General features: G+C 37.5%; 1 protein-coding gene across 1 annotated transcript in view; it reads right to left on the bottom strand.

Annotated features, from left to right (window-relative positions):
* Positions 1-25,183, bottom strand: part of LOC113048225 (thyrotropin-releasing hormone-degrading ectoenzyme) — a 110,399-nt gene that overhangs the window by 39,869 nt on the left and 45,347 nt on the right. The window contains exons 4-7 of the mRNA XM_026209880.1: positions 19,351-19,505; positions 11,896-12,009; positions 6,852-6,989; positions 5,178-5,243 (exon numbers count right to left, since the gene is read on the bottom strand). Of these exons, the coding sequence (XP_026065665.1) occupies positions 5,178-5,243; positions 6,852-6,989; positions 11,896-12,009; positions 19,351-19,505 (473 nt within the window). The remainder of the gene's footprint in view (positions 1-5,177; positions 5,244-6,851; positions 6,990-11,895; positions 12,010-19,350; positions 19,506-25,183) is intronic.

Raw genomic sequence — 25,183 nt, 5'->3', positions numbered from 1 at the left:
CCTGGTCAAAAAGGCTCAGCAGCGCCTTTACTTCTTACGGAGCCTTAAAAAAGTTCACCTCAGTCCCAGGATCCTTGCTGAATTCTACCGCTGTACCATTGAGAGCATACTCACAAACTGCATCTCAGTGTGGTACAGCAATTGCTCCGCATCTGACCGCAAAGCACTCCAGCGGGTGGTGAAAACTGCTCAACGGATCACCGGCACCCAGTTAACATCCATCGAGAACATTTATCAGAAGCGCTGTCTGGGCAGGGCAAGAAACATCATCAAGGATGCCTCTCACCCTAACCATGGACTTTTCACCCTCCTTCCATCCGGCAGGCGTTACAGAAGCCTACGCTCTCGAACTAGTAGGCTCAGGAAGAGCTTCTTTCCTGAGGCTGTGACACTTCTGAATGCCGCACCACCTATCTAACCTGCACCTGCTCTTTTACTGCACTAGTCTCAGTACTTTACATACATGTATTGCACTACTCATATTTTGCACAGACTGCACATGGTTAAATCCATTACACTATAAACTGTCTAAGTGGTTACTGTACAAGCACAGTAGACTATTTCTACAAAAAATCATTGCACTACTGTTATTTTGCATATAATAGATTGTTCAACAATACTTTGCACACTCATTCAACTGTATTTATTACCACTGTTCTCACGTTCCTGCTATTCATAATGTATATATAATCCTTCATTGCTCTGTTCATAATGTACATACAATATCTACATTGCATTCATATTTATATTCTGTATATACTCTGCTCAATACTGTATATAGCAACTCCACTGTACATTCTGTATATCATAGCTTTACTTACTCTGCACTTTTATGTATATAAAACACTACATTCTTGCACTTCTGGTTAGATGCTAACTGCATTTCATTAGCTCTGTACTTGTACTCTGCATAATGACAATAAAGTTGAATCTAATCTAATATATATATATATATATATATATATATATATATATATATATATATATATATATATATATATATATATATATATATATTATTATTATTATTATTATTATTATTATTACGCACATACAGATATTGGGCAAAATAGTCATTTTTAATTCTGAGGACTTTATGTTAAGTGCCCCATAATGCCATTTTGAATATTGCCTTGTATGCTGTGTTTAATGTAGCTGTTTCTGAATGTAAACAATCTGTAAAGTTGTAAAGCCAAAAGTGCACAATAAGTAAAGTTATTGTCTCCCAAAAGAAAGAATCGACTCTGAACCACCTGAATGAGTCGTCAGTAATTCAAATCCCACTTTCGACAGCTACACATCACGGAGTAGCACATTTGCATAATGTCCACCTATGTTCTACATTGGCTGGCCGCAAACAACTCGGCCTTTCCTCAAACACTATAGCTTGTTCATGTGGTTAAGATCATGTCGAGCAGAAGCTCTGTCTCCTACACCATGGAAGTAAACTCATTTTATTTTCATGTCCAAAAGAAGAGGCTGCAAAGAATCAGTTAAAGTTCTTTTTTTGTGTTCCTGTCATATTACTGACGACTGCTTGTCTAATCTCGGGGATTCAAAACACGTTTGTTCTCTAAAGATGGCTCAGTATCCAGTTTATTTAGACCAACTGGCTCCATTGAATCACAACCTGTCAGTATGATAAATAATGTATCTTTCTATTTTCTATTGAGTGTTCTGCAGAATCGCCGCACATTACTTTTAAGAGTCCGCACTCACTGAGAGATAGGTTGATTCACACGACCATGAGCCCTTCACTAAAATCTACGTGGTTGCCGGCTCCTCCTGTGGTTTTTATAGATGTGGACATTGTACTCATTGCTCTAACTCAAATGATACGAAGCAATTTTTCCATCCTCAGTCAGGTAAAAATACAAGATTAACTATTTTATTAATTGTAATACCACCCATGTGATTTATATGTTGAAATGTCCATGTGGTTTAGTGTATGTAGGTCAGACTAAACGCCCCCTTAAATTACGCATTGCAGAACATAAAGCAGAAATTCGGAACCGTAATATGGACCATGCAATTGCGAGACATTATGTACAAGCCAATCACGGCTCTAATGCGTCCTTAAAATTTGGGGGGACTGAATTAATTGATGTACCAGAACCATCTAAGCTTGTGGCCAATGATTTGAACTTCAATGCTATATAATCTGTATGTTGCCATTCATTGTTTGACTCTGAAGAAGACGCATGAGCGTCGAAACGTTAGTCGATTTTTATTAATAAATTATAAAAAATGTTGTGTGCTCCTGTTCTGTTTCCTTGGTCCGAGCTAGACCTTGGGTTTCCTCTCTTTCCTTCATCAGATATTGTAACCACATTCGGTTTTGATTTCTGATTTTGCAAAGCCAAATTACTATCAAAAAGGGAGACAAAAGATTGATCGCTTTCGATATGTAAATCCCCCAGAGCTAAAACACAAGTTTTCCGCAAGAGCCTTCATCACGACAGTCAAAGGAGATCATAAATAATTCATTATTCATCCAACTGAATGGGTTCCCTCAAAAGTAATACAAGAAGAAATATGTTGACAATTCTCTTGCATATGAAAGTCATTTTGAGACAATGAAACTAAATTGTTTGGTGAGGTGCAGTGTTTACCTATTCTCCCCATCAATCACACAGAGACAGACAGAGATATTCAGAGTTCCCATGAGAGAGACAGAAAAGAGTAAGAATGAGGCTGCTGGGAGAAAAAGAGGAAGATGGGAAAATGGGTCTTCTCTGTTTCCAGAATATTGGGAAATTGAATTAAGTATCTGGCTATTTCAAAACGAATTATTAGCCCACAACATCCGCGGGGAATCTCAAAGACTGCCATTCTCCAAGTCAGGAGCCCGCTGAGAGCAGACAAACAAGACTATGAAGCACCCAATCATGGGAAGGAGCTTCCCCTGGATCCAAATCACACGGAGGATGAAGATGAACTGTAACACACTGAATTTTATTTTCCTCAGGGCAGGAGCACACTTGTCCTCTGCTATTCATAGGTCAAGCTTTGCACATTTCCAGCCGGAATGAATATTTCCTACATTCCATAATATGATCCATCAGAAAGTGTTTTTAAAAGCAATGAGCAGTGTGTGTAAATGAGAAGGGAGTGCTTCATCACTCCGGTCAGCTCTATGAGCCCTAGACTTCATTTATGACTCCCTCTATTCTTTTATAAGAGACATTCATCCACCTGCTCATCCACCAGTGAAGACGCCCTCGTCCTTGCAGAGAGAGAGAGAGAGAGGGAGAGAGAGATGGTTAATGGTGGTCCGGGCGAGACTAAAGTCTGACTGCTGCTTCTGAACTGTTCAACATTCAGGACTGTTTGCTGCTTCAGTTTTATAAAGACACGAGGAGGAGCTGAGAAGCCACACAGAGCAAAAGACACACAGAGAGAATGAAATGAGCTTCAGTGAACAGAGAAAGATAGACAGCAGATGAGAGCGGAGAGCTGGATCACAGGCAGATGTAAGGTTGTTTCTCCTATGAAAACTATAATGTAATGCAAGGGAAAAAAGAGAAAAGAAAACATAAATAAATTAATAAAACTATGATTCACCTGATTAATACAAGAATCTTAAATAATAATACAAATAGTAATAATGGAAAATTCTATCAGTTAATACAACAACAAAAAAGTAAATACATAACAAAACAACATAGTAAAATTGTATAGTTTTATTTTAAAATTATTAATCGATACAATAATAAATTAAATTAAAATAAATTACTGAATTAACATGTTAAAATTTAATTATGTAATAATGTTATGTTTCTTTCTGCTTTCTACACACTGGTCAGAAATTATTGTTTTTATTGTTTTATTTGTGAAATTGTATTGTGTTCTGTATTATTTTCATAAAAGATCAAATATACTGTTCATAAAAGATAAACATAAACCTTTAAAAAATATATTTTTAAAAGATATAAAAATATAACTTAGATTAAGACAGAATTTATTGGAATGTTTCCTTGCTGTTGCATTAAAAAGTAAATTGATTTTGCTAATAATACCACAGGCTTATTACAGTATATATATATAATAACACTCTACTGTACAGTTTTAACCAGTTCAAGATAAATGGACACACACATGCATTAGACACATCAGTCTACTATTCTGACATGTATTTGTACTATGATATAAAGATTGTATGCGCAGATGTTACATCTGTAAATGAAGCATTAAATGTGTTGCTCTGCAGAAAACATGACCTGATTGCTCTTCCAGCAACACTGAACCACAACAACAAAAATAACCCAGAAAACAGCTCTGATCACTGTCTGATCATTGACAGCATCTCGGGCATAAAGAAGTGAAATGAGTTTTGAAAGGTGATTTATCTGTGTCACAGCTCTGAAACTGTGTGAACTCACATGTTAAAAAAGGAGCGATTTGTACCTTTAACTCATTTACATTTATTCATTTACAGACTGACTCTCGCTGGATTCAAAACTGCAGCCTGTTTATTCACTGCCCAGATCCTTTAACCACATTACATGATGTAGTTTCATGTAGCAGCCATATGGTGTCCACAAAATGATTAATACTCTCTAATAATACATAAAGAGATCTGCTGTTCACTCCAGAGGAGGTCTGATTGCTAGACGGACACAGGAAGAGATTCAGAGATCTTAAAAGCACTTCAGCTGGAGCAGACGACCATGTGACTATAAACAAACAGCAAAATAAAAGCCTCACGCTGTTCACCTACTGACACCAACACGTCTACATAATGTCAGACATATATATGTGCTTTAATGCAGTGGATGTGTTTCTGTTCACTGGTTTAACACAGAGAATGATTCTGAAACTCCTGATTGTGAATGTTTCAGATATGAAATTCATTTCTGACATGAACATGTTCAATCACTTGTCTGATTCACCTCAAGCGTGATGGCAGCACACGACGAGACAACAAGCTGTTGTAGCTCTAAAGATAAGAAACACGTGTAAACTAACACGGATGCATAATCTCCCAAACGCTCGTAGCAAAAAACATACGAGACACTCAGAACAGCCTTATAGGTAGCTTAAGAACTGTTACATGGTGAGATTTAATTGCAACACATTTAATTTTTTTTTGAAAAAAAAAAAAAAAATCAATCAATATATATATGAAGTCATCTGTGACCACAAAGAGAAAAGATGAAAGAAACCTGTTGACTTACATTGAGGCCTCTCTGGAATAGCGGCTGTCCCATGACGTTAGCCAACATCCGGATCAGAGCGGCTCCCTGCAGACGCACCAGAAAAACACACATTCACTAAAAGCTGCTCAGTTACACCTGCTTTACACCAAATACATTAGCAAAATATATATAGTATGAAATTATAGTATAAACCACTTGCAATGGAAGTCAATGGACCATGACATTCATGATATTCTAGGCTTTAAAACCAAAAATGCGAACCTTGTATTTTATTAAATATGTGTCATTTGAACTGTACAGTTGTCAAAATCATACTTCCAGTGTTGGGACTGAACTTCTGGTTATGAGCCACTGAATTTATTCAGTGTTATTTTAGTATTACATATATACTATTACAGTACTTATTAATATATATTTTAATTTGCTTCTATGTTCTGTGTTATATATTTTTTTTTTATTTATACATTTTTATTTATTCATTTTATTTAACAGTTTTAGTTTTGGCTAGCAATAGCAACACTGGATGTAATTTATAAATAATTAAATTAAATTAAGAGAAATTAAATTGACAATAAAGCTAAATGAAACAATATTTAACAAAAGTTTCGTTATTTATTATGGCCCTGCTTTTTTTCTTTCTTTTTTTTTTTTTTTTTTTCTTTTTTTTAGGTTTGTCTAAACAAGGACTCCATGAAACTCATCCTGCTGTTTTCTGCAGTTTCATAAATGGGTATCTTTTTGACTTTGAGTGACTTTGACATGCTCATTTGACAGCATCTAATTCCCATCTCTCCGCATCCCATCCTCCACAGTCTGTGTGATGAGTGTCTCTTCCTGTTAGCACTGAGCATTATGGGATGTGTTGTGGGATATCAAAGTCCTTAGAGTCTGAGGAAGAAGTGATGAGGGACAGCTGGGTGTCGGGATCACTGCAGTGTGACTGACAGAGTTCATGACACCACAGATCCTGCAGGGAACAGAGGGAGGGGCTTGAGGTACAGCGAAAGCCAATCAGAATCCGGCTTTTTGCTGATTGACAGCTGGAAAGAGAGTTGAAGCAGAAACTCAAATCTTCAGTGAATGGAAGATTTTATCTGCGTTTGAACCCTGATAGAGGACAACATTTTTTATTAACTTCTCTTTGTGCTTTTAATGGCTTTGAGAGGATATATTTGGGCGCAGGAGTTATTTAAAGTGTGTTCCAGTGAGAAAGAGGTAATTAGATGTCGTCTGGTCTGAGATGAAATGTTTATTGTGCCACTAAAGTCCTCAGAGGACACAAAGTCAGTGTTACAGTTTCAGTCGTCAACAAAGCTTTTAATTAAACTGTTTTTCTTGTGTATGTGAAGAGGCTTATAACAACACAACTCCATTTACAATTCAAAGATAAACTGAGAAGTCTTTAGCTGGGAGAAACTGAGTTGTTTACTGGACTTAATAAAAGATAAAGTTTAGCAGTGAAGTGAAGTGAAGTCCTGACATGAATAAAGGACTGATTTACATCAACAATACTGCTCTTTTACAAAGTCATTGTTTCTCTTCTGCTGGCTGCTTGTATTAAATAGAAGTGAAATATGGAATATCATTGAAATTGATTTATGATCAATATTGAGTATAAACCAGTTCATTCAGCTCAGCTCAAGAGCAAAGGTCTATACACATCTCCTGTAGGAGCTGATGAGCTTCTTTCACCTTCTTATACGCGATCCAGTCGAACACTCTGTCGATGTCTGTGGCTTCAAACACTTCCTGAGAGATCGGATGAGAACTGGCCAAACCGTCCAGTAACATCACCTCATGAAGAACATCAGTCAGAAACCTCTGCTTCTCCTGTGGATGACAGACAGAGAGAGACTTTGTTTTACAATGTCAAACACATAAACGTGTCACATAAAAGCCTCGGTTTTATTTTCAGAAGTAAAAATCACTTTGAGCTGCTCTATAAATGAAATTAGAAAGTGGTTATGGGAAAATTCAGCTCATATTTCTCACATCTAAAACCTTTATATCTGCAGCAGCTTCCCCCAATCCACTGATGTGATGAACATTCACTGCCAACACACAAGAGCCAACAAGACTCAAAATATTATAAACACATGATCTATGCAACACCACAAACTCTTATACATTTCAGCAAATTGTGCTTCTTCAGTAATAATGTTTTCCTGTTGCTCATTTGAAAGTGGTGGTTTGCCAGTTACCGTATATGATACAAATGGATGAATTATATATGAAAGCATTACAATGCAGGTTCATATACAGAGCATCTTCGTAATGGACTCTTTGGCAAAATCTCTGCACTGACTGACCAAATTCTAAATTACACTAAATTTAGAATACTTTACACATACTTTTTTTTTCTCATCCATGTATTTAATAAACGTGTGTGAATCAGAGAAAGCCAGCAAACTCTCAGCTGCTTTAAACACGTCTGGGTTTGATACTTTGAATATTTTATTACACCTTTATTCTCCATCATAATGAATAATTCTTGCCCATTAAAGCTTTTGGCAGCTTGATTAAGAATCCCGTTGAAGACATTAATCCAACAGAGCAGGATATTTTAATCAAGGGATATGAGCTCAAACAAACAACATACGGAAATGAATCAAGAAACAAATGTTCATCAGAATCATAGTTTTATGTCAGTATAAGAAGACATTTTCTACTAACAAACTCAATCCTGGTTATTTCCAGGGTTGGAAATTAATGGGGGCTTGGGGGGAAAATGACACCAAATTGAAAAAAAAAAAAAAAAAAAACACATATACTGTATATATTTATTGAGAAAAATGTATCTTTCAAATGTCTCTGGAAATGCATTTCTGGGGACAAATATTTCCCCATAATGGAAATTTTTATTTCTGATCTTCATCGCTTCAACAACATTCCTATCTTATTTTCTGACGTTCTGCTAAATGGAGATTAATGAAATGACATTAGGGGAAAAAAAACTCACATAAAAGTGAAAAGTCATTCAAATCAATACATAGAATACTTGTAGGTATCTAAATTCCAAACTAAGATTGATCTGTGACTTTTTATGATCTTTGTAGATCAAAGAGTTTACTGGACGGGCCTCCCATTAATTTCCTTTTGATCACCTAATGAAGTGTAACATTTCCTTCAATACATTTACATCCGAGGTACAATTACTTTTAGATAATTGTGAAACATACATAAAACTGAAAAATGGTTTACCAAATGTACTGCAGCAATAATTTATCCCTCATATTTAACTTCAGAGAGAAGGTCTTGGAGAAAGTACAGACTCCTTGAAATCAGTGTCCTAATTTTCAAGCTATTTATAACATCACTTAAGTTGTCTTCTAGAAGATAACACTGTGTGACAGCTGACTTATTAGCATCTGATGGGCAGTTACTTTATTATCCAGACTAATATGAGCCTCAAAGGTTGATGTGCATACATTTATGTAATCAATAGCAAATGAGGCCTTCAAATAAATGTACAACATTATGGTGAATGTGAATATAGAGAAACAGACAGAACGAGAAAGAAAGAGAACAGCTGTTGACATAGAGCTGATTTGATGCAAGTCACGTAATGTGCACTATAAAATGAGTGCAATGAGAAGAGCTTCCATCTGGCCCATATGTGCTCTCAACAAGGTGTTTATGGCCAATGATACGTCATTTAGATCCTGCTTCTTAACGTCTCAACCTCATCACCTGCTGTAAATGCAACTGAAGTTTCACACTGATCAACCACTTTAAGGTCAGAGACATCAGTGATGCCTGGCAGTGCCTTATGGGTAACCAAACCTCCCCGAAAGCATCTCTAGCATGATGGATGTGAGAAAGTGTAGGAAAAACAACAGTCCAGTAGATATGAGCAGATGAAGGGACATATATTTTAATGACCTATTACAGGTACGTGTCAACATTTCTCTGTACATTTGTGAGTTTTCAGTTCTGGTTTAGACTGAACCATGCAATTGCATCCATATTTTGGTAGGGAAATGCTTGCAGTCATCCTATCAGTGTACTGAAGTGCGTCCATCAAAACCCAATTGCTCCCTGAAATTACGTTCCCTAAACGGTCTCTCTGCTTGGCTGATGCCCCATAACCAAGGTGGCTTGGATCAGAGAGGCATAGAATACTGGGACAGACAGATGGGAAGGACATTATGCGAATGTTAAGGTGTAAACTGAAAGTACAAACATGGGTGCTACTGTATATAACAAGGGACTAATCATGAGCAGAAGATCCAAACAGATTGAATCAGCACGACTGCTAATACATAGCAAAGTGTGATAAACATTGGAAGCCCTCAGTGTCATAAACATTGGAAAATTGCGTTACGTTTTGTTGTGGTGATGACATGTGTACTCATTTCCTTTTACAATTGAAGCTCCAAGTGTGTCACAGTAACTGCATTACAGGCCACGAAAGTTGGACCGGAATAGCATTATGCTAATTGCTAACATCATTACACTCAAACAAAAGCAGCTCTACCCTTACGAAAAATAAGTTTATTCAAGTGTTCTATTGGTACACTTCTTTTAAACAAAGCAAAAAAATAAATAAAAAAAAAAATAAAAAAAAATACTAAAGTATCCTTTTAGTCTACTTTTATGTACTTTTCAGAAATGTACTTAAAATGACATTTTAGTATACTCGACTAATACTTAAAAAGTAAAGTCTAGATATATTTGAGCTGTACTTGTGCTCCAGGAATCCATGTTTTCATTGTTATCTGGTAGGAGGCGCCATTACACATCTACTGTACAGAATTACCAAAACAAAAGTGAAAAAGAAACAACAGATGGTTCCATATGTAGCCTAACACCATCATCATAGAACAGCATAAAAACAGTGTAATGTTATGGAATAAATGTCAAGATTCAAGGTGTTGATCGACTCCATCTACGTTTTGATTATCATTCTGAATCCAATTCATAGTCTTTCTTTCTTTCTTTATTTCTTTCTTTCTTTCTTTCTTTCTTTCTTATTTTTTTTAAGAAACTTTCAATTGTTTATAAAAAAGAATACATGAAGCTAGAATAAAATGTTTTTGTTTACAAGCAAATATCCTGCTCTTTCTTTTGATGTTTTGTATTTTCAGATATTCATGTAACAAAATACATACAAATTAATACCTAAATAGGGACATAGTAGGACTCTTAAAGTATGATGTAAAGTTCACTTAAAGAAAACTTGAGTACACTTGCAGTCTAAAACTACTAAACTAGTAGTTCACTGAGACTATACTTCTAAGTGTAGTATTAAAATGCTATAAGTATTTCATTAGTAAACTATCAGAATACTATAAGTTCACTTTTAGTATACTTCCAGTACAAACTAAAAACATAGATGTAAACTAGTTGTGTTTACTACCATTATACTTAGAAGTGTGGTGCTCACAAACACTCTTGGATTTGTTTGCCATCCTATAATACAGGAATATTATGAGATGTTGGTTTGGACGCACCTGGTCTGATAAAATTACCTCATAATTCTTGGTCATTAAACAGCTATTCAGAAAATCACTGAACCTATCGACTCCTGTGAGACGGCTGAACATTGTGGATTGAAGCTATGCCTAGTCTTTCACCAAACATGAACCCATCTGGATGTAGAAAATGAATGTGGATGATTCAATAAACCATGTGACTTTTTTCATTGCTCTTTATTTATATATTGTACTCTGGCCATGAATTCAAGTGTTTTTTCAATGGCAGCTTTAGCACAAATTCCAGCTCTGTGAGGCTCTGCAGTAAATTACTGTAGTTCAGACTATCACAGAGGTGTGGTAATACTAATGTAGTTTGTCTTTTCCCACTACATAAGTTTGCACATTTTGTGACTAGCACAGGTAAAAGTATTCAAACATGTCAGAATGCAGTATGATCAAATGCTCATCAGTTTATCCGTGGCACTATATCACAAATCTCCTTTGATAATTGATCTGAAGATTACAAGACTAAAGTTTCATTACAACACAACAAAAGATGAAGGCATAAGCACCGGTTGCTCTGACAATGAAGGAGGACTGAAATAGAGGCATGTGATAACACAGCTCAGCATATGATTCTTTAAGCTCATGAAGTCAAACTCATGATTGTGCTCATAATAACCATTAAAACAGTTGGAACAATTTGTTCTTTACAAGCTCATAATGAACCAGTCCATGCATGCCTCCATTTGGCATGCTAATTCACTACTGCCAGTAAGATCAAACGCACACTTTCAATTACATGAGATTGTAAAACATTGTCATTTCAGCTAATGTTGGGTTCAAAACTTTGAGAACACTCTACATATAAAATAAAAATACATTGATATTTGATTATTTTAAACACAGAAAACATAACCTAATTTAAATCAATGTCAGGGTGTTGTCGACATTTAGCAGCCAAAACTTAACAAAGTATAAGTAACTATAAATTAACTGTGAAAGGGTTGTTGTTTTCTGCTTAGATTAATTTTGGCAAAAAAAAAAAAAAATGCTTAAGATCTCGTGTGTGAAAAGCATTAAATAATCGCTCTTATTTTAAGAGATTCACATCTAAATAGCGTGAAAACCATATACCTTTCACTATATAGCAAATCACTATATGTACATTAAGATATAAGTAAGATATAAGAGTGCTGAATCTTTTTATTTTCTCATTCCATCCAAGTTATAGTTGATGCATTTAAGAAAATAAAAAAAAGACCATTACAGTGACTGCTTCTGATCTATAGAAGATAATAACAACAACCAAAACTCACCATGTTCCACTTTGGGAAGAGGAAATCAGCCCCAATGTACTCGAAGTAATGCGCAAATCCCTCCTTCAGCCAAACGTCCTCCCACCAAACAGGTGTGACTAGATCCCCAAACCACTAGAAGAGAAGAAATGAACAATCAATCGTCAACAGAAAAAAACAGCGACCATTCCAAAAGATTGATTTCATGTTCACTGGTGAAAAATTACAACTTTTGTTGTTTTGCACAAAAAGCGGGGTGGGGGGAGGGGGGGGTTACTTGGTAAACTGAAACCAATTTTAATTTGGACAAAGCTTCAGGAAATAAATCCATGCTCCTATTCATCCAATATCTCCAAAAGCACATATTACATCTATTGGCAAACACATTTTTTTTAAGAAAAGTCCAATACTGCATAAAACGACCTTGTGCTCTTTAAAAGTAAAAGTATACATAATTACTTCTAATAAACATTTGCACTCTGGTTTAACAACAATGGAAAAGAAAATCGCAAAAGATTTCACAGAACACTGAGAACCCGGCAGAGCTTCTGAACTATGATTAATAGTGGCCTAAACCATCAATAACCTACAGTTAAGCAATTAAAACACATTTTTCAGTTTCACAGCATACATACCTGGGCACGTCGCCAAGGACACATAAATGAACAGAACAGAGAAAAATAAGGATTATGAAACATCCCATCTGGAATGTAGAAAGACTCCAAATGGCCCTTGGCATTGTGTGCAGATGACAGTGTGCAAAACAGGAGTACTGACTGAAAATGATGCAACAATGCAGTTCTAAATGGGCTGAATATTTTCCAGACTCTGAGGATGTCAAGCAGATGTGCTACTGAACGATAGATCTCATTGTTGCAGCACACAAACCTTGAGTCTCTTTCATCTGAACATGACATCATAACAACAGCTCTCAAAGCACCTGACGGGACGATCATCAGACACATGGACTGATAGAGAGAGAGACTGCTGGTATTCTGCTCTCAGAGGAACCTTCTGCTAGACACACGTCAAGTGGCTTCCCATAGGTTTACTGACTTTTTCTGCCCTCTTTTGATTTTTTGTTGATGTTGTAACGCTAATGACAGTGAACCAGGATAGTGAGTCAAATCACATCACTTATTGTGTTTAAAAAGACAAGCTGCAGAGAAATGGATTAGTGCAGTGAAATCCTGAAAGATGATGACAGACAGACAGACAGAGATGGATAGAAAGCTAAACAGAGGGATTCTGCAGCCCTGCTTCATTAACAGACTCACTGGAGGAAGTCGTGCAGGGAAGAGTTCATCTTGTACCTCTATACTGCAGCATATGCAGGACACTTGAAAAAAGAAAAATCTCCAACGGAATCATTATAAAAATAAAAAATACAAATACGTTTAGCTATATAAGTCTCTAAAGCAGTTGAGAATCATACTGTCATGACACCATCAACCAAACTCACAATTTTGTACAGTAATAGTATTACAATAAATGCCTGAATGTGTGAGTGTAAATGTCCTTCACTGACATTTAATACAGTTTCAGACAAGGTTTGTCTGGTTTGTGACTGCAGGGCAAAGGTCACTGCCTTCTCAACCGGAAAACCACAGTACAGTACAAGCTCAAATGGTATACGGCTCATAGACTCAATCTGCATCTCCCACACAAGCACCATGGTCTAAAATCCCTTACAAAAAAGAACTGTCTATATTTCAAGTTTGTTATTGCTATTAAATATTTTGTATTTTTTGCAAGTGGAATTTTCAGTTTCCCTGAAAATCTTTCTTTAGAAGGTAGATTCCTACTGTATGTAGACAGTAGACAGCAGGGCAGCTCACTAGGTTTTGGGACAGAGCACACTATGTTTGAGCTAATAAAACCAATGTGACTGTTTATCCCAATTTGAATCTCAGTAAAGCTGAACTGAATGAACTAGAACTGAATATTGTTCCAAATTACATTGTGAGAATTTGAAACCCTCTGTTTTGATTGATAAAGTTTATTAATTTGTAAGTATTCAGAGTGGGAGTCTGAAATCCTTCATTCCATGTGTTAACAGACGTTGTCTTTTATAAATAAGGAAAGAATTAAACACCAGCCAACAGATGTGACTCATTTAGTCAAGGCTCAGTTCCACATATTTAATGTGCAACTCAAATTTAATGTCTAACTATGCTTTTAAAGCAATGATTTTGAGATGTATGTGACGTATAACAACTGAAGCCTCAATCTCCCATTGTATTCATACCCAGAGGGCAGAATGTCACCTCTCCAATCTGTGGAAAATAAGAAAACTCAACATTAGCTGCATCAACCTCTAATAGGCTCATGTTATTGGCTGAATAACTGCATATGAAGGGCTGTGGCAGCAGCATTTAATCTGAGAGGTTGAAATGAGTTGAGAAATAAGCCTGATTGAGTGACTGTGACATATAAACCTCATCGCTGGTGGGGGCAAGTCTACTCACAATCCACTGCTACAGTATTTGACATTAAAATGAGCCAGTATATATAGAGAGAGAGAGAGTAGGTCATGAGACCCAGAAAGCCAAAGGATAAACTTATACAATAGCAAACAGAGTCTGTCGTCCACTAATCAATTCTCTGCAGGCAGTCGGCGCAAGTGACGAGATCCAAATGTGATTTATCAGATGCCGGCACTTTGCCACCAGCTCGAGTTAATAGAGCACAGACAGACCTTTTGATATATGACAGAATAAGCACTGGATGAGGACTGATTTAATGCATTCACAATGAATGTATCAATCAATATGTCAGGAAAGACTAGGCCCCACCCACTCTGACACTCTCTATACTGGAAAACAAGTGGCAGTGTGCTATTTAAATCTATATGACAATGATTCGCATGAGACATAAGCAGAGAAAAAATAAAAATATGAATAGAAAAATGATGTCTTAATTAAAAACATAAAGATGAGCAGAAGCTCCAGAGAACTGTGATACAAAAGGGTGAAAGAGCCTGCAGTGGAAACCTCTGTCTTTTACTCTCTGTCTCTGTTTATCTTTTTCTTGTTTATACTGTAAATAAGCACACCTACTGTACTCTCACACGCATACAAGCTAATTTGGCCTGACTACATGATTTCAGTGTTTAATCTGACATCTTAAATCAGCATTAACTCATTCTCTTGGGAGTTTGTAACTATTTTAAGTTCGGCGGATTGGTGGCTGATTCATCCGAATTTGTATGATCTCATGACAGCTAGGTTTAGGGGTGGACCTTCATTCTAACTTCTTTTTTTACTATCGGATGTTTCCATATGAATCATGTTATACAAATCTAAAACAGTCTACGCTGTAAACTGCATACTGTTTTTATTAAAAAGTATACAATACAGTACAAAAGGTAATAGAAATAAACAAAGTACAGTACATTTTAGTCAAAAGACTATAATAGTATTATAATTCTAATTACATAATAGTACTACAAACTTAATAGTGTTTGAATATAATAATTACAAACTAACTGCCAATATAATTTTTGAAGCACAAACACTAGATTTCAACGTTACAGTGCTCTGTACAAATACATAAATTAGCGGGGACATTAATGCACTGCAGGACAGTGTTGGTGTGATGATGTGCATACTGTGTAGAATCAAGTAGATGGAGGAGTGCAGAGACGCAGGAGATCCAGAAACATAATACACTTAATTTTTTTTCAACACAAGGGAACACACATGTATCACATGAAGATGACATTTAAAGATCTGACAGAGACAAACTGAACCGACTAGAACTTAAGTACACAGTGGAATTATGATAATTAACTAGACTTGGAACAAATCATGATAATTTAACATGAGGGAAAACTGGGTCATGGAGCACGTGAGGGAAGGAAAATACAAAACTTGGAATAACAGGGATGGCATTACTCCCCACTCCTGGAAAGCGTGTCCACGGTGGGTTGGCATGCCGTACCATGGATCAGGCAGTTTGTGGTGCCATGACGAATCAGGCAGATTAAGGAGCCATGACGGAACAGGCAGTTTGTGGTGCCATGGCAGAGCAGGAAGATTAGGAAGCAATGGTGGAGCAGGCAGACTTGGAGGCCATGGCGGTGCAAACAGTTCAGTAGGCCTTGGTGGAGCAGACAGTTCAGGAGGCCATGAAGGAGCCAACAGTTCAGGAGGCCATGTTGGAGCAGGCAGCTTTGGGAACCATGGCTGAGCATATAGTACAGGAGGCCATGGCAGAGCAGACAGTTCAGGAGGCCAAGGTCGAATAGACAGTTAAGGAGAACATGGCGTAACCAACAGTTCAGGAGGCCATGCGGAGCAGACAGTTCAGGAGGCCATGGCAGAGCCTTTGAACTCTGCCCGACCTCTACGACCGGTGAAAAACGGTCTAAACTCGGGGACTGGAACCATCACTGGGCTAAACTCTGGGACTTGAACCATCTCTGGGCTAAACTCGGGAACAGGGACCCTCTCTGGGATAAACTTGAGAACTGGAGCCCTCTCTGGTCTAGACTCAGGGACTGGAGCCCTCTCTGGGCTAAACTCGGGGACAGGGACCCTCTCTGGGCTAAACTTGAGGACTGGAGCCCTTTCTGGTCTAGACTCAGGGACTGGAGCCCTCTCTGGGCTGAACTCCGGAACAGGGACCCTCTCTGGGCTAAACTTGAGGACTGGAGCTATCTCTGGGCTTGACTCAGGGACTGGAGCCCTCTCTGGGCTAAACTCGGGGACAGGGACCCTCTCTGGGCTAAACTTGAGGACTGGAGCTATCTCTGGGCTTGACTCAGGGACTGGAGCCCTCTCTGGGCTAAACTCGGGGACAGGGACCCTCTCTGGGCTAAACTTGAGGACTGGAGCACTCTCTGGTCTAGACTCAGGGACTGGAGCCCTCTCTGGGCTGAACTCGGGGACAGGGACCCTCTCTGGGCTAAACTTGAGGACTGGAGCTATCTCTGGGCTAGACTCAGGGACTGGAGCCCTGTCTTTGCTAAACTCGGGGACAGGGACCCTCTCTGGGCTAAACTTGAGGACTGGAGCCCTCTCTGGGCTAAACTCGGGGACAGGGACCCTCTTTGGGCTAGACACGGGGGCCAACACTGGAGTGAGCTCTGGGGCTGTTGCCGACACTGGAGTGGATCTAGAGGCTAGAGCCAACAGCCTTTTCCTCCTCAGATTCCGCAGTTGGTTAGGGGTAAAAGGCGTGGTCTGCAGGCTTGAGACTGGATCAACCAGCGGGCTTGACAAAGGCATGACTGGCAGTCTTTTCTACTGAGTGACTGGTGGGCCTGTCTGCTGAGTGGTCTGCCGGCCTGTCTGCTGAGCAGCTGGCAGGCTTGACTATGGAACAGTCAGAGGTCTTGACTGAAGAATGGCTGTCGAGCTTGACTTTAGAATGCCGCTGCTGGTGAGCTTGACTGAGGAACGTTCGATGGACTAGACTGATTAACTTTTTATTTTCTTCAACACAAGGAACACACATAGGGAAACGAGGAAAATTAACTAGGCACATCTGGAACAAATAATCATAATTTAACATAAAAAGATAAAAGTGGTTCATGGAGCATGTAAGGGGAGGAAAACACACAAAAAAATGGAAACACAGGGCTGACAATTGGACATATTTCAGGTTTCTGCTTGTAAACAGCATCAGTAGTCAATATTATTATACCAGCCTTCACTACTGCTTCTTTTCAATTATTTTTGATCATAAACAGGGGTTTATATGCTGAAAACAGTCTGATCTGGGATGCCCACATTAATTCCAGCTCTAAAAATATCAAATATTCCAACTATTGCTGTTTCTCAAATAATATCATGATTTCATGCTCCCTGTGAGAGTGTTTTACTGTATAAGGTTCAGAGTGAGTTCAGATGGAGCTACATTATCTGTGCAGAAATGAGAGATGAGGGGATTATTTTCCTTTATTTCCTTCTCCCTAAAAATAAGTCAAAAAGTGAAAAGAAATGAAAAGAAAAGAGGAAAGAACTACAGACATGCTGTTTCGCCATGCTCATTGAGCTTTTTATCAAAGCAACAGCACCTAGAACACAATGCAGAGCTGCAATTCAGCAGAACAATACTGGAGAGCGCAGAACATCTCCAACACACTCATAAATAATCCGCCATTACAAAAGACACTAAAATCCAAGGTTCTCAGCAACATAAGAGCTGCAAACAAAAGCTGGTGGAAAATGAGCACATCCAATGAATAATTCCAACATTTCCTTTACAATTCATGATGATGATGCTTTTGTGGGCATAAAGTCCCTTATGGAACATCCTTTTATTGCCAAAAGAAAGGAAAAAAAGGCTGCTTGTTTGAACTGTGTCTAATAGTCTGCAATAATGCAAAGATAGAATAAAACAGGTTATTTAACACAAGGTCGCTGTGATTTTGCCATGTAAGACATGTTCCTGGATCAACATCTTTTGATGGTCCTGAAACAACATTAATGTCCAAAAATATAGACTTAACCCAATCCCTACCCCTAAACCTAACTCTACCCATAATTTATTCCTAAAATCAAACGGAAATGATAGCTGATTAACAAGAGCATAGAAGCACAAGCACCTAACCATGATTGTAAGCCTAAGAAAGATATTGCCTGAAAAGTTATATCTCAATTCTGATTGGTTGATTGGAATGTTGTTCTAGGATGTTGATCCAGGAACATGTTGTACTTGGTGAAATCACACTCGCCTTAACACAACAAAGTTGTGCGAAACACTCTATAGAGAGAAAAAACTGAGTGACAAAGAAAGAGGGATGAAGGAAAGACTTCTTTACTTTCACAATCCCAATAGACATGAGGTGTGAAGCTCTTTTTATAAGAGCTGTGCATCAAATTATCCAGCTGTCCAATTACATCTGCTGCTGTTCTGCTCTTTAACTCAACAACTGACCATCCTCACATTCTCTTTTGCTCTCTGACTCCTGGAGATTCTCTCTTTCTGCCTTTCACTGAATTCTATACTGGCTTCTTTAGATGATGAAGACAGATCTGATAGGCAATACATTTTATATAATTAGGATTCTACAGCTGCTTTATGATTCTCAGAGGACACTTAACAGCATTGACAGGACATGCTGAGTCAAAATAGGAGTGCTCGTAATGCGTATACAGGTTAAAAAAGAAATACACCAGGTTTTAAAAGAGATCTTCTGAATCATGGTCTGAGTCACCGCTGGAACAGATATGGATAAGATGTCTTTTTTTCAGGCCTGATTGAAGTTGTGCATCTTAAATGGAGGTACAGTACTTCAGTGGTCATGAAACGAACAACACAAGATGTCAGAAAAATGATTCACTGATATAATTGGACTAAATTAATCTGATTTGATTTTATTATTAACACATCTGATATTTACCCTGCTTCTATATGAATAAATCTGAAGTTCTGTCATCTTCAAAACAGCAACGATGAGTTTTACTGGGTCTGTAAACAATGTGAAACAGCTCACATACTCATGTTACTCGAGTAAATGTGTTTTACCTGATGGCAGATCTCGTGCACCACCACCATAGTGAGCTCCATCTGATAGGAGAAGGAAGAAACGTCAGGATCCAACAAGATCTTCTGCTCCACAAACACACTCAGGCCCCAGTTCTCCATGGCTGCATACGGATGCTTTGGCACTGCCAGGAGATCTGCACACAGTGAAGAAGATCCACGCTCATTGATGGGAAATCAGGATTGTGATACAATGCAACAAGAAGTAAGTGTAAACAAATACAATGCACAGCAGCTGGATCAAACCAAACATTTTCCAAGAAACCACTGCTTATGAATCATCTTGCTCATCTGTAAATGATGTTTTGAAACAGACACATGTTCTCCTGTACTACATAACTGTGCATCATAGAACAAAAGATCTAATCCCAGATATAAATGTGGATTAGCCCTTAATCAAACATATTTATCATCTAATCGTTAAAATTAAACATCATTGAATTTTAACTAAAAACCAGACACAGTAATGCAACAAGACACGCAACTCCATTATCATATTTCCCTTCAAACATATTTAAACTGTCTCCTTTAGTCAAGTCAGTGTATCAGTGGCACAGCAGACAGCGAATCAGACGTTTTAAACGCCTCCATCTCCATGAGCCCGTCTCAGGAACCATTCATATGCCAATGAGAACAGAAGCAGTTAAACCTCTGGTGCTGTTAAATCCACATCTTATAATCAGCCACAGAAGAAGAGGAACTGTTGGAAACTGTAACATGATTATATGGCGGGCTGGTATGTGTGTGAGTGAGTGTGTGTGACTTGTTTGCATGTTTGGGCTGAAAGCAGCTGCAGAGTTTTGGAAGGAAGCTGCAATCGTCATGGCGACTGATAAAGCTGCAGGGCTGCACGGCGGGAAAAAAAAAAACTGTTGAAAGTGAGCAGCAGTCGGAGGCTTCACTGATAATGATGAGCCCCCATTAGGATTGTACATTCACCCATGATTAACATTTCACTTTTATGCAGAAATGATGGAGTGACAAGCTCATTCGTGAGGCAAAGAACAATGAAAACAGCAAGGCAAAGGTGAACGACTGAAGAGTAAATCAGAATCAGACAGTCCAGGTTTAATTGGCCGTTTTTAACGTTCTTCACGGACAAGAATGTTGATGCTTTTTTAATTGGGCTTTTATACAGATTCATACTGCAATTCCCCGACTGATGCTTTTGAAGACAGTGACAAAAATACCATGGTAATTAGAGATGTACTTCAACTCAACCAACTTCTGTCACAAATTTCAAGATACAAAACCAGACCAAAACTAACCACGTCAAATACAAGATCCAAAACAATAGGCAAATATGATAAGCCTTTAGTATATCCATGTACTTTAACAGTAGCCTACTTTTTGAGAGGGAAACAAAGATATTTTGAGGTAAATAGAGACATTACTGAAACTATAACCTGTAAGTTGTTATTATTACCAAGCGTATGACCTTCTATGACACATACAATAGTATACGTAATCAATTAGAAAAAGAAGCATGTTGTTTACCCAATATACAGTATAATGACAACTGGAAAAATACCACCAGCAGTGTGATATTGTTTTTTAACAACAGATCAATAAACATAAAGGGTAATATTTAGAACTTATAGTGTAGACACAATATCGTCATTCACTATGTTAACAAAAATATTTCCAAACGCAGAAGCATTTTAAAACTAACCAGTTTGTTAACGTTTCAATTACTCATTTATACTTGATTCGTTTCTGAATGAATCAGCAATTTAAATGAATCAGTTGTTTGAATCAGTTCAGTTACTCACTCATATGTGATTAGATCCTCAATTAATCACTGGTTTAAACAAATCGTTTGAGTTGATGATTCAATGACTCATTCCTACTTGATTCGTTTCTGAATGAATCAGCAATTTAAATGAATCAGTTGTTTGAATCAGTTCAGTTACTCACACATATGTGATTAGATACTCAATCTCTGGTATAAACAAATCATTTGAGTTAATGATTCAATGACTCATTCCTACTTGATTGGTTTCTGAATGAATCATTGATTTGGAACAAATGAGTGAATGAATCTCACTCATGAAGACAGTCACTTACAGAAACCTACTGGCACAACCCACAAGAGTCTCGGTGTGAAGACCTAAAGCTGATGGGGTAATGTATTAACTCTTATACGATGTCCACCGTCTAATTGAATTTGGAGACCAAAACTGTTATAGTACATCATATGTACTCTACAAATATAGTACATATATGAATATGGTAATAATTTTGTACAATGGTATATATAAAATAACCACAGTATTACCACCTGATACAATAATTATATCCTCGCATATCCACGGTCATTTTATTTTTGTAAAGTGGATATATTCTGTCGTTTACTGCTGTAAAGTCATTATAAGTCACTATACCTGTAGTTGATATATAAAGCTCTACTTTGTTGGATTGAACAGGTTCTTTCTGGCAGAGTGCTGTAACATTTCAGAAACCATGATGATGCAAAGTTGGAGAAATTCCAACTCTCCCTGTCATTCAATCTCTAACATCTGCTATTAAAAGAGGCTGAAGGAATCTGCGGGGGGAAGATGAAGGGACAAAACAGAGGTGGGGTGTATACGGGGGCACAGTGAATAGCAGGGGACACAGTAACAAGAGCGTCTGGAAAAAACAGCCAGATCAAAATAAACAAACAGCTTGTGTTTTCAGAGAGCAGAACCTCTACAAGCTCCACTAAAGCAATTATTCATCACATTTCTCACACCTCAGTCTGTTTCACATAAACACACGCAGCCTGAGGTCTAGTTCTGAGCGTTCAGGTCTATCTGGAGGTCTGTATTACCTGCGCTGCTCTTTGAGGCTGTTTTAGCGCAGGCATTCCTGGGGCGACACAGGAAGTGCGGCAGAAGAAGGCGGGAGGAAGTGAACATGAGGCTTTGCTCACAGCAGGGTTCAGTCTGTCAGCGCACACCTGATCTCTTTCAGCACAGACACTTATAATGTTCATTTCTTAAAGATTAAATATACACATGTCTGTTTATAGAGTGGCTAAATAGAAAAGAGTATAAGCACGTCTACATTTTGCTCTCTTCATATCTGTGTCTGTCTATCTATGTGTCTGGCTGCAACGGGTGTTGTGTTCAGTATGTCGTTTTAACATGTTTTAGCATGTTCAGGGTTCCCACTAATTTTCAGTGATCATTTTCCAGATTGGCTGAATTAAAAGAAAGAGCTGGTTGCCAATCGCAAGTTTGGACCAAAAACTGTCCAGTTCCAATTTATGGTCGTTCAAACGTTTTCTACTACTAACATCAATTGTTTTGGGCAAGTAGTAAACTGTTCATTCTTGGCTTAAGAAAAACCCAATTACATTTATTTTATTCTAGGATGACGACAAGATTTCCCAGGACATTTTCTATCACTTCCCATGTGTTTTTCACCATTTTTCCAGGTTTTGAATTATGGTTAATATGTGTTGCTAAAGCTGTTGCTAATGGTTGGTTTAGTTGGTTATTTATCTGTTTCTTCTCAAAAGAGCCTCCGAGTCTTTATGATTTCCTTGTTTATAGACATGACTGAGGTCCCTCCTTCAATTTTCTGTTTGATAGTTAAGTAATAGCACAGGTTTCCCCAACAAGATATAATTTGAGGCATCATTCATATACAAGTATTTCAGGAAGAGCTACACACTTCAATTTAATACCTAGTTGGTTCAAATCAATAAAACTGAGACTTTTGTTTCAAAAGTGTAAGAGCAGAAATTACCACATTTGACATAATCTGTGTTCACACATTACCTTAACATATCACCTTGGAGCACAGCTCTGCCCACAGGGAAAGACATTTCCAAATTTTATACTGCAGTTATTGGACACACATCTCCTGATCTCGTCATGAATCACAGTGTGATCTCACTGTATTTGTCTCAGGGAAAACAGAGCTCTGACAGGAAGAAACGCTGAACCCCAAAAAACTGAAAATACTTCATGAAGTTTCTTCATTAGATTACTACACTTAATGATCATCAAGGCATCTGTGTTTGAAGTAGCTGTCCATGAACATGCGCAGCACTAGTTCCTTTGATGCTAGTTTTGTGTGTGAGGGGATGTAAGGGCCGTTCATTAGAAACCTGCTTATTCATCCTCAATACACTAAAAATAAACAATGAGAAACCGAAAGATACATGAATCTGTTTACTCTGTTTACCATGATATACTTAATCGCAAACAACTGCTTCAGTACAGACAAGTTCATTGAGGAATTATGACCATTTAAAATAAACCTTAAAAATGAGCATTAATGATAATGTCTCTGAAATATAATCCTATTGCTAACTTCACTTAATGCTTACTAGATTTTTTTAGATCCACTGTATTTTACAGTATAGACATAATATCTTGATCACACTTGCTATGCTTCCATCCAAAGATGCAAATTTAACTTTTGCGCAAAACTTGAATATTGCATAAAACATTTGCCAATAAAGCACTGTTTCCATGCAAAGAGTCTAAGAGAACAAAAACATCACTTCCCGATAAACTGGCCCAAAATATCTCTAAGAAAACTAGGAGAAGCCACTGAATATAATCAGTTTCATATTTAATAAATTACTTGCACTTCAGAGAGAGCAGGCGTAACATAATAAATGTGGTCCTTGCTTTTAGAGGTGGATTGGGAATGCAGTCATGTATGACCATAATTATACAGAAATACTTTTTTATGACAAACTTTTCAGAATGTCCAAAGCAAAACATAGATGCTGTGAAAGATCGGTCCACTGGTTAGTCAGTTTATCCCATCTCATAGCGCAAAGTCACATGACTTTTTCAATGCACATTGTGGAATTTATTCTGTAAATGTGTTTCCATCATAATTTATGCACATATTTTCTTATCAGATAAAAAGCTTATCCTACACAGTTGTGCACATATTTTTTTTATGTGCATTTTTTTAATGCTCATCTTGGCATTTCCATCCAGGGTGTTTTTTTTGTTTTTTTATGATAATCCAAAATGCACGTAAAAATAGGTGGATGGAAACATAGCTACTGTGTACGGTGTATACTTTTTATCTATTTTTCTATTTTCTATATATATTTTCTTTTTATTTATTATATTATTTAAAAGCCCTTGCTATGTGTACTGAGTTTAAGCTAACTGAGACTTGTTATAGCACTTACATATCATTGCTTTTTTATTGTTTTTGATTGCTTCCATTGTCCTCATCTGTAAGTCGCTTTGGATAAAAGAGTCTGCTAAATGAATAAATGTAATGTAAACGTATCACAAGAAAAGACTCCAGTTTTAACATTAGACCTTTGTTTAGGAATAAATCTTATAGAAATGGTCATGGCCGACAGAATAGCATCTCTCCTATTAAAGCAGCTAAAAAGTTGATCTCAACAGCCCAGAAACAGCGACAATAACAAACGAGGTCAGCACTTCAGGCTTTACACACTTCAGCTGTTAATCCTATAAACTCTGTCTTGTTTCTTCTGTTTAACGGCACAGATAAGATTTAAACAAGAAGTGGTCAAATTCAGATTAGTGCTCTGGTGATGCTGATAAGCTGTGTCATATTATATACATACAAGACCAAACCCATAAAAGGGAAAAATAAATAAATAAAGTATCTCCAGTTCTTTGCTAAACTTGGTAAAATATAATTAGTTCGGCCTGAAAGCTATAACATCAAGAACATAAACAAAACACCTGAAACGGAGTTGAGTTTACTGTTTTGATTCTATCGTGTTGTCTTTTTTAATATATTATACAGCCAACTGTTAGGAAACAGAATTGTGCTTTATTTGTAAGTGGCGCTGGTGTGAATCTGGTCCGCATATAGA

The sequence above is a fragment of the Carassius auratus genome, chromosome 29, assembly GCF_003368295.1.
Source record: "Carassius auratus strain Wakin chromosome 29, ASM336829v1, whole genome shotgun sequence".
Lineage (NCBI taxonomy): Eukaryota > Metazoa > Chordata > Actinopteri > Cypriniformes > Cyprinidae > Carassius > Carassius auratus.
Note: the sequence above shows the minus strand (reverse complement) of the source record. Positions and strands in the feature narration are given on the sequence as shown.